We start from the raw sequence: 13,028 nt of genomic DNA on the forward strand, positions 1-13,028 counted from the left end.
ATGTAAGGAGCATCTAAAGTCTGTGGAGTGATGGTGGACAGACAAGTGAGATGCCAAAGGATTTGTGTTTAGATAGAAATCGAGTGATATCAGAATATAGCACAGTTAAGAAAAAAAGTTATAAAATTCACAGGTGTAAAGTATTTATACAAATAAACAACTTTTTTTACACTTTAAATTTCTCAAACATTTATAAAAAAAAAACTACATCATACACAGACGAGAAACAAACAGAAAAGCAATAAGGGGATGTTTTTCTTCAGGTAAATGAATGGTGAAAAAATTTATTCTGTGAAATGGAGATAGAGTTTTAAAAATAAAAATGCAATACAATATATAGCACAACAGGAAAAATATGACTTCTCAGTTTTATCTCTAATGCACACATAACACATTATGTACCCACTCACCATGTGCAGTGGAACAACTAAAGATGAAATGGACAAACAACATAAAAAAATCTTTCTTTTTTATGTCAATAGTATACAAAAGGAAAAAAAAAAACTTATTTCCCATACATATGTAAACATAAACTCATCCCATGTTATATTGTGTAGTTTACACAGTTCCCAGGTGTATTTCTTTAGGTCTTGAGTTACAGTTACCACTCTAACCGTCAGAAATAAGTGAATCACACTAAACAACATGCATCAGCTTTTGTTCAACACTCTAAACAATCACACTGAGCAACTAAAAAAATGACATTTACCACTTACATCCTAAGAACACTTTCAAGTAAAGGTGGCACATTTTTTTTTTTTTTTTAAATATTTAACTTAGCTATGCTTTAAGGCACTTTATAAAGTAAAAAAAAACAAACAAAAAAAACAATACAACACCACTGCATGCATCTTTTATGTCCATTAAATAAAGCTATTCCTCACAGTACTTACTCAAAGAAGAAGTAATGACCATATATATCCAGCAGGAGGCAGAATGGTGTTTCTACGGTTTCTACTGAGATCAAAAGGATAATCAGTAAGTGCACACATGGATGAATCCCAACTGGCATACTTTTATTATGTCTAGTGTATGGAGCAAGTCAGGACGACAGTAAAAATTGCATCTTGAAGCCACATGATATACATCTGTAGACTTTGGGGGGGCAGTAATCTAAGAACCATAGTATGACAATTGGAAATCAGCCTAGAGTGTTGCATGTGCATCATTTAGTCCCATATAACCTCTCAATGTCCTTTATATAGTGATTTTTCAGCTCTTTTCTCTTTAGTTTGAAGGCGTCTGTCACCAGCCCTGTTTCTGGAGTCCACATCTCAGAACTTAAACGAATCTTCTGTGGAACCTCAAACCTTTCCAGTTTATCTGTACACCAAACACACAAGTTTATATACAGTTTATACACATAGACACAGTGACACACACAAAAACATAAATGCCTTTGCCATTTCTCATAGTATCAAACACACAAATCTCAGTAGTTTACAATAAACACTGTTTAAAAGTCAAACTGTGTAATTTCAGTGCTACTTAGTCACCAAACAGAGATATTAAAGTCACCATGAAATCAAAATTGGCAATTCTTTTCTTTTTTTTTTTTAATGGAATATTGCAGTGTCTATTATAAATGATTTATCTGTGAACATTATTATTTTTGTTTAATTCATGCACCCTTTTTAAGTCAAAATAACTTCCCCTCCCACTTGCAACAACATCTCCTCTTTGATGATGGCTGTGTCGGTGAAAAGTAGTAGGTGAAAAGCAGTATGTGACAAAAGAAGTATGTCCAAATTCACAGTACTCATAAAACAGTAGGTAAAAAGTACCCAGATGGCCTGCTTCTTCCGGCGACATTCTGAAGTGCGCATACGATGGACACTTTACTATCCCATGAGGCCACGGGAGAGGATTTGTGAATGGCGGTGAAGCGACGCAACTGAGGCTGCTAGGTCATGTGATAATGACAACATGGCGAATGTGGTACGTCCAGATTACTACTACTCAAGTGAAAATGCGATTTCGGATACAGCCAATGTGTCTACTGTGCGAGGGCGGGACAACCTGTAACTCACACGAGATCACAGCATAAACCACAACGATCCAATCAATTCCCAATAGTCCCACCCTACATTTTTTTCTGGCTCAAGAAGCTGTTTCACTCAGATATACATCACAATAGAGAAGAAAAGACTATCGCAACTTCTGTTTCATGAAGACTTTAAGCTGGGATAGGTGAAAAAACACTGAAAGAAATACATTTTTCAACATTAATTCCCCAACAACAGCAGATCTCTGCAGAATACCTAAAACAAACAACAAAATAGGCAAAAAAAAAATTAAAAATGTGCTTACTTTTTACTGCAATCTCTTTGATAACTTTAAGCACTTCATCCTCCATCATGGTGTGGTTACAAAGCTCCTCCCACTCGCTCTCTATCCCATTCTTTTTTGCCAGCTCAGTCAGTTGCTTCTGATTGGGCACCACAAAGCTGATCACGTAGTTCTGATCACTGATTGGAAATAGAACAGGACCATATTAGAACTGATCTGCTGGCATGTGTTCTGATGTGTGGATTTATTCTGTATTTATTATAGTATCTTGCCTGAGCTTTTTCATGACAATTTTAGATTGTACAGATTCAGTTGAGAAGATTCAGCATGAGTTTTGTGGCTTTTAGTCCATGTCTATTAACTTTAAGGCAATAGCTATTAATAGTTTAATACTATTAAAGGGTTAGTTCACCCAAAAATGAAAATTCTGTCATTAATTACACACCCTGATGTCGGTCCACACCCGTAAGATCTTCGTTCATCTTCGGAAAACAAATTAAGATATTTTTGATGAAATCCGAGAGCTCTCTGACTTGTTTTTGCGCACAAAAAGTATTCCCGTTGCCCTTTAATGTGTGGCCAGTTGTGCAGCCCACCAATAACAGTATGAACACCTACTAAGACCAACAAATCTGTGAGATCTCCAGTGATAAACTTGCTGTCAGTTATTACAAAACTGTCATGGCTAGCAGTAATAAGCTCCTCAATATGTCCCGCCCCAACTTCCAGTTACAGCAGGAAACAAAACTGTGTTTTCATCAAACCATTCAATGGGATCTTATAGCTATGAACTGATCATAGCCCCTCTCGTTTAGATGAAAAATGTTAGCTAAATAGAAGCACATGTAAATTTAGTTTTTAACCAGGTAAATCTATAGTTAGAGAATACTGTGTTGTGTGTAATTGTTTTGCGATCAACTGGGATATAAGGTTCTTGTGTACCTGCTGGCATAGACGCAGATGTTATCAATGAGGGGGCTGTTTTTCAGGGCGGCTTCTATCTTCCCCAGAGACACATATTCACCTGCCTGCAGCTTTACCAGGTCCTTCTTACGATCTGAGAACAGAAAGTGGAGTTGTTGACGTAACTCAACAACAGACGTCTGTATGATGTAACTCTTCTCTATAAGATAATTCAGATCTAACTCACCCACAATCTGCAGACAACCGTCTGGATGAACTTCCCCGACATCTCCGGTACAAAACCAGCGCTGCCCCGCCTCGTCCACCCAGAAGTTGTCATTTTCTCCCTCCCCCTCACTTCCATAGTATCCTATGGCAACATTCGGTCCACCAATCAAAATCTCCCCTCTTGGGTGAGGCTTGTCCTGACTGGTGTATCCACCTAATGATGAAAGAGAGAGGTCGGCTGAAAGTTAGGAATGTAAAATAAACCCTCAATTGCAGTTGTTTGCACGTGTGTGTGTGTGTGTGTGTGTCTCTTACCCTCAGGCCAGTCTCGCAGTTTTATTTCAGAGCAAATGAGAGGAGCTCCAACTCGTCCTGTACTATAATCAGTAACTGCAAACACACAAATACACAAGACTGAACATGTCGGCACAGGAATCCAGCCATTTTAACGTGTAGGAAAAATGTAACATTATATGAGTGTGTGTGCACTAACATTCTGAGATAGTTCCGGCTCCACACGTCTCTGTAAGGCCGTAACCCACAGCAACGGGGCAGAAACACACGTTCATAAATCTTTGTGTGGAAGCAGACAGTGGAGCCCCTCCGCTCAACATCAGCCGTACACACCCTCCCAGCAGCAAATTCACATGCTTGAAGATCAACCTAACATACACCATAACATAAAAGACAGACAGAGAGAGTAAGAGAGAGTTTTTACTTTGCAGTTTGTCTCAAAAATGTACAGTGTTTACTCAATTTGGGTCAAAAATATCTTTTTTTAGCTATTAGCTATTTCATTTAGGCAAAATTTGCATGTATAGAAAACTGTACTGTAAACTGTAAAACTTTAAAAACTGCAAAAAATGTAATCATTTTTGTACGATTTATTGAATATACTCTACTGAGTGAGAACAACAGAAAAGGTTTATTTTTAAAAAAGAAACATATACATGGATGAATTGTTCACAATAACATCTCTAACATGCATGTAGAACATAGATAGGATGAATTTTCCTTTCATGCTAACTTTAACATGCATTTTTTTTCCCCCAACAAAATTGTTGTTGTGATATAAAGACACATGGAGGGATGGACGGACAGATGTAGATAGATAGATAGATAGATAGATAGATAGATACCCCTTATCTATATAAATGACTCACATGTTACACACCGGAGAATCAGATCCTCGTGACACCTGCTGTAGTTTATAGTTGTATCCCACTTTAAACAGAGTCCTCCTAATCACTGACATCTCTCTCAACTTTCCATTAACATTCTTGCAGATACGATCCATGATCTCCTACACACATGCACACAAAAAACAAAAACAAATATTGAGTAAAGAAAAGGGAACATAAATAAAACAACTGAAGAAAAGTAACATTTCAAACCTTACCGGTACTGCCGCTATCAGGGTGGGTTTGAGAACAGAGCAATCTCCCTTACCGCCACTCTTTATTTTACTGGACTGCACAGACAAAAGCACAGAGAAGATGATATAATAGAGGAAAAGAGTGTGTGTGTGTGTGTGTGTGTGTGTGTGTGTGTGTGTGGGTATGACATGGGTATTACAAGGAGAGGGTTACTTATGAAGACATTATCCCATGTCCCCATTTTTCAAAAGGCTTATAAATCATACAGAATGAGATTTTTCTTGAAAAAGGTAAAATGTTCACAGTTTTCTGTGGTGGGTAGGTTTAGGGGTAGGGGTAGTGTAGGGCAATAGAAAATACGGTTTGTACAGTATAAAAACCATTACACCTATGGAATGTCCCCACAATTCACAAAAACAAACATGTGTGTGTGAGTGTGTGTGTGTGTGTTACCTGGTCTGTGAGTGTGTGTGGCGAGGAGTATCCGACCCTGCAGCCATATGACACACAGGATATTTCTGCTGTCAGCTCCAGCACATGAGCCAATGGGAGATAAGCTATATATGAGTCCTGTGATCTGTATATACAAACAGCAATATGATCATTGTTAACTAAAAGTAGAAGTACTAGAAATATATATTTTTTAAATAAAATAAATCTAAAAGAAAATAAATTATAAATAAATTTTAAATAAAAAAATTAAATTAAAATTAAGAAATGTTGCCATTGATATAAATAAGTGCAGTTCTTCCAGGTTCTACGTCAGAACACTGACTCAGTATTGGCCGACGCTGTACACGTGAGCAGCATGACGCATGCGTATGAAGCTGACGCAGGAGCCGGGCAATAATGTGTCGGCATTCTGACGTAGAACCCGGAGGCGCTGCACTGTGTGTACAACGTAAACTGCGTATGAGAATGACAGGGAAGAGAAGAAGTTGTTGAGTAAAGTTGTTAATTTTGTTTTCTTTTTGAGCACAAAAATATTCTTGTCGCTTCATAAAATTAAGGCTAAACCCATGTTGTAACATGGACTATTTTAATGAGGCCTTTACTACTTTTCTGGGCCTTGAAAGTGGTAATTAAACTGCTGTCTATGGAGGGGTCAGAGAGCTCTTGGATTTCATCAAAAATATCTTCATTTGTGTTCCAAAGATGAACAAAGGTCTTACTGGTTTGGAACGACATGAGGGTGAGTAATTAATGACAGAAATTTCATTTTTGGGTGATCTAACCCTTTAAGCTGGAAGTAATTTGTCTGTCTGTAGTATATAGAAAGAGATGCAGTGAAATGCTGTTGGTGTTACTGTTTCTCACCCCAGGCCTGGGATCCGCTGGCACTGACCCGTCATTCCTGCAATCAGATTACTGTGTTGCATCTTCACCCCTTTAGGCTGCCCGGTAGACCCACTGGTATACATAACTACTGCAAGATCAGACGCAGTCGGCCTCTCATACTCTTCACTTACTAAGAGAGAGAGACAAAGAGAGATTGAGTGTATCAGCTTGTTAAACAGTTCAGTTTGCATAAGTAATTGTTTTGCATGTTGCTCACAGTTCTCTGGCTTTGCCCCAAGCACAATTACTTCGTCCATGCTGTGAATGGTGAGAGACTGTGGGTAATCAGCCTGACATACTTCACCACTGCCTGCATAGATAACATGCTGCAAACCTGAGACTGCACTCAAAACGTTCTGAAACAGAAAAAGAGAAATATAAAGTTAGTCAGACCACAGATAAGCACAGACACGCATGCATGTCTGTCTGTGAGTTCATGTACCTTCAGTTTGCTCTGCAACAGTTCTGTGCTGGTGATGAGATGAGTGGCTCCACACTGATTCAGCCCAAAAGCTACAGCATCTTCACCCAGAGTTGCATACAGCGTTACCACTGCAAACACACAAATATACAGTTGTGTTCACAAGTTGTGCTCATCCTTTGCAGAATCTGCAAGATGAGCATTAAAAAATGAAAAATTAAAAGTAAAAATAAAATAATAAAGCTTTTCCTAAACTAAATTCACACAAATTGTTCTGTAAATGAAATGTTATTTCAGTTATTATTTTACAGGCTATTGCCTGATCATGGATATGGCTTTTATATAATTATTAAAGGTGCAGTCCATAACGTTTTTTGGTTAAAAATGATCCAAAATCAATTTTTGAGCAAGTACATAACCAGCCAGTGTGTAAAACCTCATTATCTTAGCTCGATTCACAACGGTAAGCTTGTAATAATGTTTTATATTAAAGGTCCTCTAAGCGATTTTTAGGCCAAAACATTTTTTGTCACATACAGCAAACATCTCCTCACTATCCGCTAGCTGCCTGTCCCCTGAACACACTGTAAAAAAAACATGGTCTCTGTAGTCGCCACAAGCTCCAAAAACAGCAATTAAAACAAACTGGTGCAGCCTGGACCACGAATCATAATAAACACGCTCCAGCCAATAACCGACAAGAATGATTTTAAACGCGCGTTCATGACTGTTTCAGGAAGCACGGATGGGAGGGGAGGAGGAGGCAGAGGGAGGGTCTAGCTAGCCTGTTTGACAACACTTCGAACGTCAACAGGAAGTTACTCCACCCAGGATCGCTTAGAGAACCTTTAAGAGCGGTACTGGTGGGTTTCCGCGGGAAACTCGAGCATGCAGCTGTTTGTGTCATAACGTCACCTCTAAAGGAAGGAGTCCCAGCTAGTAGCTATATTATAATCAACATGCTAATACACGCTAAATACTCAGTCACGCAATGCCGATGTTGTTGACATTAACAATTTGAGAACAAAGTATAACAGTAATAATAATTTGCATGGTTTGGCATGATCCGAGCTACCGATCGTTAGATTTAATCACCATTGGCAGCACGATTTATTGTAATGCTTTTTTCCTCAGTTGGTCAGAACAAAAGTGGCAGACATTAGTTACTTGTTCAGATGACATTTTCTGGTGAAAATATTTATTTTGGTCATACTTCCAAGACGTAGAATCTGTGTTTCCGAAGTACAGTACCCACAACATGTTGTAACTGACAGCAAAGATTAGAGTCATTCGCACAGAATCATGCCGATGCACAAAGCATGTAACGATAATAATTCCGCATATAACTGTATTTGCAGGTTTCAAACAGAGATGGCGACAAAGAAGCAAAACTTTTGGACTGCAGCTTTAAATATGCATGGAGTTAACACTGAGTATTGTGTATTTTAGACCAAATATTACCATTTACTTTGTCTATTTTTTTCTCAACAAAAATAGTTCCAAACAAAGTCAAGAAACAATTAACTGTTGCATATCCTAGCAACAAAATGAATGAATGAATGAATGAATGAATCAGTGTTGTAAAAACAAACTGGTTGAATGAATGATTCAATTGCTCACTGATAAAACCACCTTGTTTCAGTCCTGAATGAATCAAATCCATTGAATCAAATCCATTCAGTCCTGAATGAATCAAATCCATATAAGTGAATGACTCACTTATAAAAACAGTCACCTATACCAGCTAGTGGCATATCAATGTAACCTGTAGAAAGATTGAGTCACTGAAAACTCCTCATCTCTAATATCCACCTTAACATGAGCTGGTTTTGTACAGATAAAAAACTAGAAGCAGCTGATTGCAGCCTAGCAGATTTGAGTAAAAAAAAAAAAATGGCCGTAGCTGCTGTCAAGAAAAGGTGCATTCTACAGACGGAAAATCTGTCTGGAACAAGCAAAAAAGGTACAGTGATAAAAACATTGAAAAGTCAAAAGCCAATCAAATTCATGGACCAGAAGTTACATAAACTCAAACTTCTTCTGAGGACAACAAAACGTATGATGAAATCATGTGATTTTGGTTTTAAACTTTTATAGAGGAAGTGTTTTGATTGTATTACACGGGTAGTTGCGTCTGAAGCAGGCCTGCGCTGTGATCATCCATTCTGCCCGTGTCTCACAGAAGATGGCAATGGTATTTCGTGGCTGTTGACCCAAAGCTGCCAGACCACTGCCAAAAGATTCCACTGTTTGGCTGACTTCTTCATAGGTCATCCAGCTGTATTCTCCTAGGACCAACTACAAACAAAAACACAAATAAGTTTCTATATCAACTGTTGTTAACATCTTGGACTGTGATCGCCTGATATGATACTGAAACAGAAATAAATAAACCATTGGAAGAATTTACCTTCTTAAAGAGCTTCCCATTGGCTTGTTTTTCTTCTTCTTCACTAAGGACCTCTCTGGTGCCCAGACAGGGTGCCTGACTGAATCTCTTCACAGCATGAAGAAAAAGTTTGTCCAGCGTGTCTATGCCCTCAAAATCTTGTGTAGCGAGAGCATCTGCGCTTTCTACCGCCCGATACGGCCCTTCTGGACGTCCACTTATACTCCGCGCTCTCTCACACTGAGGCAACATGACCTGCACATACACAGACCAACATATTTCCATAAGAACATCATTACAACAACAACACATGATAAGAAACTTCAGTTGTCTCTTTGTATCCTACACCCAGAATTAGACCAGAAACCCCTCTGGGAGATTCAGAAGACACAGAAAAACAGTTTGGCATCCATTAGACATGAACGATAAGATGAGGTTGTTAAATGAAGAAAGACCAGGAGGGGAAAAGAAGAGTAAAATTTAGACACATGTGCGTGTGAATGAATGGTTGATTTAGGAAGTACTTGACCACAAACCTAACACTAATATTGAAGCAACACTCAGGAAACATCAAGAAACATCCGTGCTTGTGGCCGACTACATGCTAAAAGACTAAATATTTATTCTGTGCAACACACACACACACACCCACACACAAAGACATAAGATCAAACTAAAGTGGATGTGTAGGCTGTTTTCCTGGCATAATTATCGAGGATTTTCTTTAGGCTTATATTAAATACTTTTTTTTTTTTTTTTTTTTTTTTAAAGCAAGTTTAATCTTGCTTTTTAGATCTGAACTAATGTTAAAACTGAATAAACCACCAAAACCTGTTTCAGAAGCTTCACTTGAATTGTATATTGAAGATCTGCAAGAGATCATATCAACGTGCACAAACACACATGTTCCACCAGCAAGAGTTACAGCAACACTAGGAAGACTGATGACATCACAATTTGGAGGGATTTGAACAGCGTGTTCAGGAAGTCATATGACCCACTTAAACATCTGGAAAAACTGTCCAAGAAGACTGAGTTAACTGTCAAAAACACATCATGTATGGTGATATCACCTTAATCTGGCATGATGCAGCAGATGCAGCTCTCTAAATCAGATAAGCACTTTGTTGGTTCAGTGGTGGTTTGGTCATGGAAATGAATACTATATTCAGTTGCATAAAAGTTTGCAATAAATTGTTGAAAAGGGAAAGCAAATAACTTTGTTACAAATGTTCAAATAAATGCCGTTCTTTTGAATCTTCTTTTCACCAAAGAATCCTCAAAAAAAAATGCATCATGGTTTCCACTGTTCTCAATAATAATAAGAAATGTTTCTTGAGCATCAAATCAGCATATTAGAATGATTTCTGAAGGATCATGTGACACTGACTGGAGTAATGATGCTGAAAGTTCAGCTTTGTTAATAACAGGAATAAATTACATCTTAAAATAAAATGAAATTGAAAAGTTATTTCAAATTGTAATTATATTAATTCACAATATTAATCTATTGAATTTTTGATAAATAAAATAAATTCAGCGTTGGCGAACATAAGAGACTTTGTTAAAAAAAAATCTTACAGACCCCAAGCATTTGAATAGTGTATGTTGTTTATATATAGTTTTTTATTTATAACAAAATATAACAGTAGCACTTTAAATAAGGTTTTACTTAGCATACTTCTACAGCGTCTATTAATTTTAATGTTCATTTTAAAATTTATCTTTAATAATAAGTGTACTAAGCAGTGTACTAACATGAAAAATGAACAATTGTATTTTCAACATTAACAAAGATTAATAAATGCAGTATTGCTCATTGTTAGTTCATGTTAGCTAATGCGTTTTAAACAATTACAACACACAATATGTATAAGTAAGCAATAAGGTGCAACTCCTTCAGCCGTGACTTATTCACTATACAACACTAGCCTCTCTTACCTTATTGCTTACTTATAAAATGGTTACCACACAATAAAAATATTAAATCCAAAAATATGCATAAATGCAACTTTCATGAATAAAAGCCTTCCTTCCGCTGGAAAAAAAAAAGAAAAAAGTCCCTGACCGTGAACAGAAGTTACATTATTACACCATTAGATGGCAGCAAAGACTGTCTTTGTGAGTGTGTCAGTCAGTAGCGAAGACTTTTATAATGAAAAGACTGAATTGTTGTGAACACGGAACAAGACGCAACTGACAAATGCTTTGACTGGAGCTGTCAGTCATGGGAAAACCCCTTAACTGTTAAAAGGACAGGATAATACATCAGACATTTAAACAGATTTTTTATTATGAACATAGGACTGACCTGAAGGAAAATGCTGAATCTGAATGCAGGTAATAAACTCGCTCACTCAATATCAATTGAGAGCATACAGTTTACGTTGCTAAGAGTGGTTGCTAAGTGTGTTGTAGTGATACACAGAACCGTTGGGTGAAGCGATCATAGCCGTGTTTTATTGTGAATAAAACAGTTATTGACCAATCAGAATCAAGGACAGGAACTAACTGTATATATATATTATATAATACATATAATACTGTATAATATAATATATAATATAATAACTGTATATATATATATATATATATAATTTTATAATAATGCAATTCTTCCATTAACACATGAATGACTTTAAGCAAAAACTTTATATTTTGTTTTAGCAAAATACAAAAACAGTTTTTGTGATACTAGAGGAATTACATGATTATAAAATTAAAATAATTTCCTTTCATAATCAATGAACTACATAAACTACAACTACAAAATGAAAGTAAAATATATAATACATTGTTACTTTTGAACCAATTAACAAAAAAAAAAGGTTAAAATTTAAAAAGGACAAGGACTTAATACACTAAGACTATTGTGAAAAAAAGAAATTAAACCTTCCAAACAAAAAAAGTTTAACCTGTCTATTACACATCCATGAATGTTTCTGAACCACATATTCAGATAAGTTCTCACATACAGAAAAATCTTTATCTACATTAATATCTATAATTGTGTTTACATGAGCGTAAACACCTCATGCCTACTCCCCATCTAAACAATCCAAAGAAACATCATCACTGCCGATAAACAGCATAACATTATTACTATTAACAACTGAAAGAGAAAGCGATCTTCATTCAGACAAACATGAAACTCAAGGCAAAAGAATTGTAAATGTACAGGAAACTGAAATCTTACCTACAAGTAAACACTGTGCACAGCAGCTCTTTTCCTTCTTCAGACAGACGGCCAACTGCAACAGGAGGTATGGGCTTCCCTTTTTTTTCTCTCTCTCTCTCTGTATCTCTCTTGGCTGATTGGATGTCTTTTGTAAAGTCACTCTTCCAGTAAACCTCATTCTGAGCCCACCCGCTGGCCCCAGCCAATCAGAAGACAGATCTGAGGAGGAAGTTCTGAGGTTACGTCCGAGTTTTTAGAGGGAATTTCAGGAGGTGGTTCCTTTGCACACATAGTCTTGACACACAGTTTTTCCTTTAGCTCACTTACACAATCAGACTTACACACGTCAGAGTTTCTCATACTTTACAGAACACATAGTTCTATTAGTCAAACACCCACTCAGCTGATGCACATTTACTCTTGTGTAAAAAAGATGTGAATAATCACCAAAGACGCTGTGGGTCTTTGGTTATGGTTCACACAGCTGCCAACTAAGAACAGGCCTGACCTGGAAATGTGCCTCAGGTGTAGCGGTTCATTAACTTTGACCATATAAATACATAACTGACTGATGATTGTGGGCTTCTAACGTTCTCACCATGCCCACAACAAGCCATCCTCTAGTTTTAACTCTGTTATTGACCGTTTGTTTGCTATCAGGACATCTAAACGCATCCTTCAGGGATGGTTTTCTTCCCAAGCAAACGGTTGGGACTACTAATATTAGACGAACCGTCCATACAGAAGCACAGATCTACGTTATTCTATGTATAGCCTTTCAAAGAATTAAGGCCAAAAAGAAGTGAATGGGTTTCCTCTTTCAGCCTTGGTTCCTCACAGAGTATATTTCTAACATTAACTAGGGAGTTTTCTATGAAACTGTTGCCATCTTGCTCAGTGGGAGGC

General features: G+C 37.2%; 1 protein-coding gene across 2 annotated transcripts; it reads right to left on the minus strand.

Annotated features, from left to right (window-relative positions):
- Positions 1-258: 258 nt before the first annotated feature.
- Positions 259-12,286, minus strand: acsl4b (acyl-CoA synthetase long chain family member 4b). Of its 2 annotated transcripts, none has more exons than XM_048187406.1 (15): positions 12,145-12,286; positions 8,966-9,199; positions 8,676-8,853; positions 6,577-6,686; positions 6,352-6,490; positions 6,114-6,264; positions 5,250-5,373; positions 4,820-4,891; positions 4,584-4,723; positions 3,914-4,083; positions 3,736-3,810; positions 3,440-3,634; positions 3,232-3,346; positions 2,311-2,468; positions 259-1,323 (listed from the first exon to the last, which is right to left on the minus strand). In XM_048187406.1, the coding sequence occupies exons 2-15, from the start codon at positions 9,194-9,196 to the stop codon at positions 1,166-1,168; spliced, it is 2,016 nt and encodes a 671-aa protein (XP_048043363.1). In that variant the 5' UTR covers positions 9,197-9,199; positions 12,145-12,286; the 3' UTR covers positions 259-1,165. The 2 variants fall into 2 exon arrangements, with proteins under 2 accessions (XP_048043363.1, XP_048043364.1); XM_048187407.1 differs by having other exon boundaries at positions 12,141-12,270.
- Between the last annotated feature and the right edge of the window lie 742 nt (positions 12,287-13,028).

The sequence above is a fragment of the Megalobrama amblycephala genome, linkage group LG4 (assembly GCF_018812025.1).
Source record: "Megalobrama amblycephala isolate DHTTF-2021 linkage group LG4, ASM1881202v1, whole genome shotgun sequence".
In the NCBI taxonomy this organism is placed as follows: Eukaryota; Metazoa; Chordata; class Actinopteri; order Cypriniformes; family Xenocyprididae; genus Megalobrama; species Megalobrama amblycephala.

What these genes read in the sequence shown, in the direction of transcription:
- acsl4b (XM_048187406.1), bottom strand. Translation starts at nt 9,196, where the DNA reads ATGTTGCCTCAGTGTGAGAGAGCGCGGAGTATAAGTGGACGTCCAGAA. An exon ending in CTTCAGACGCAACTACCCGT is followed by an intron (nt 6,687 to 8,675) that starts GTAATACAATCA and finishes GTGTGTTTGCAG; the next exon opens with TGGTAACGCTGTATGCAACT. An exon ending in CGGTTGTCTGCAGATTGTGG is followed by an intron (nt 3,347 to 3,439) that starts GTGAGTTAGATC and finishes TTCTGTTCTCAG; the next exon opens with ATCGTAAGAAGGACCTGGTA.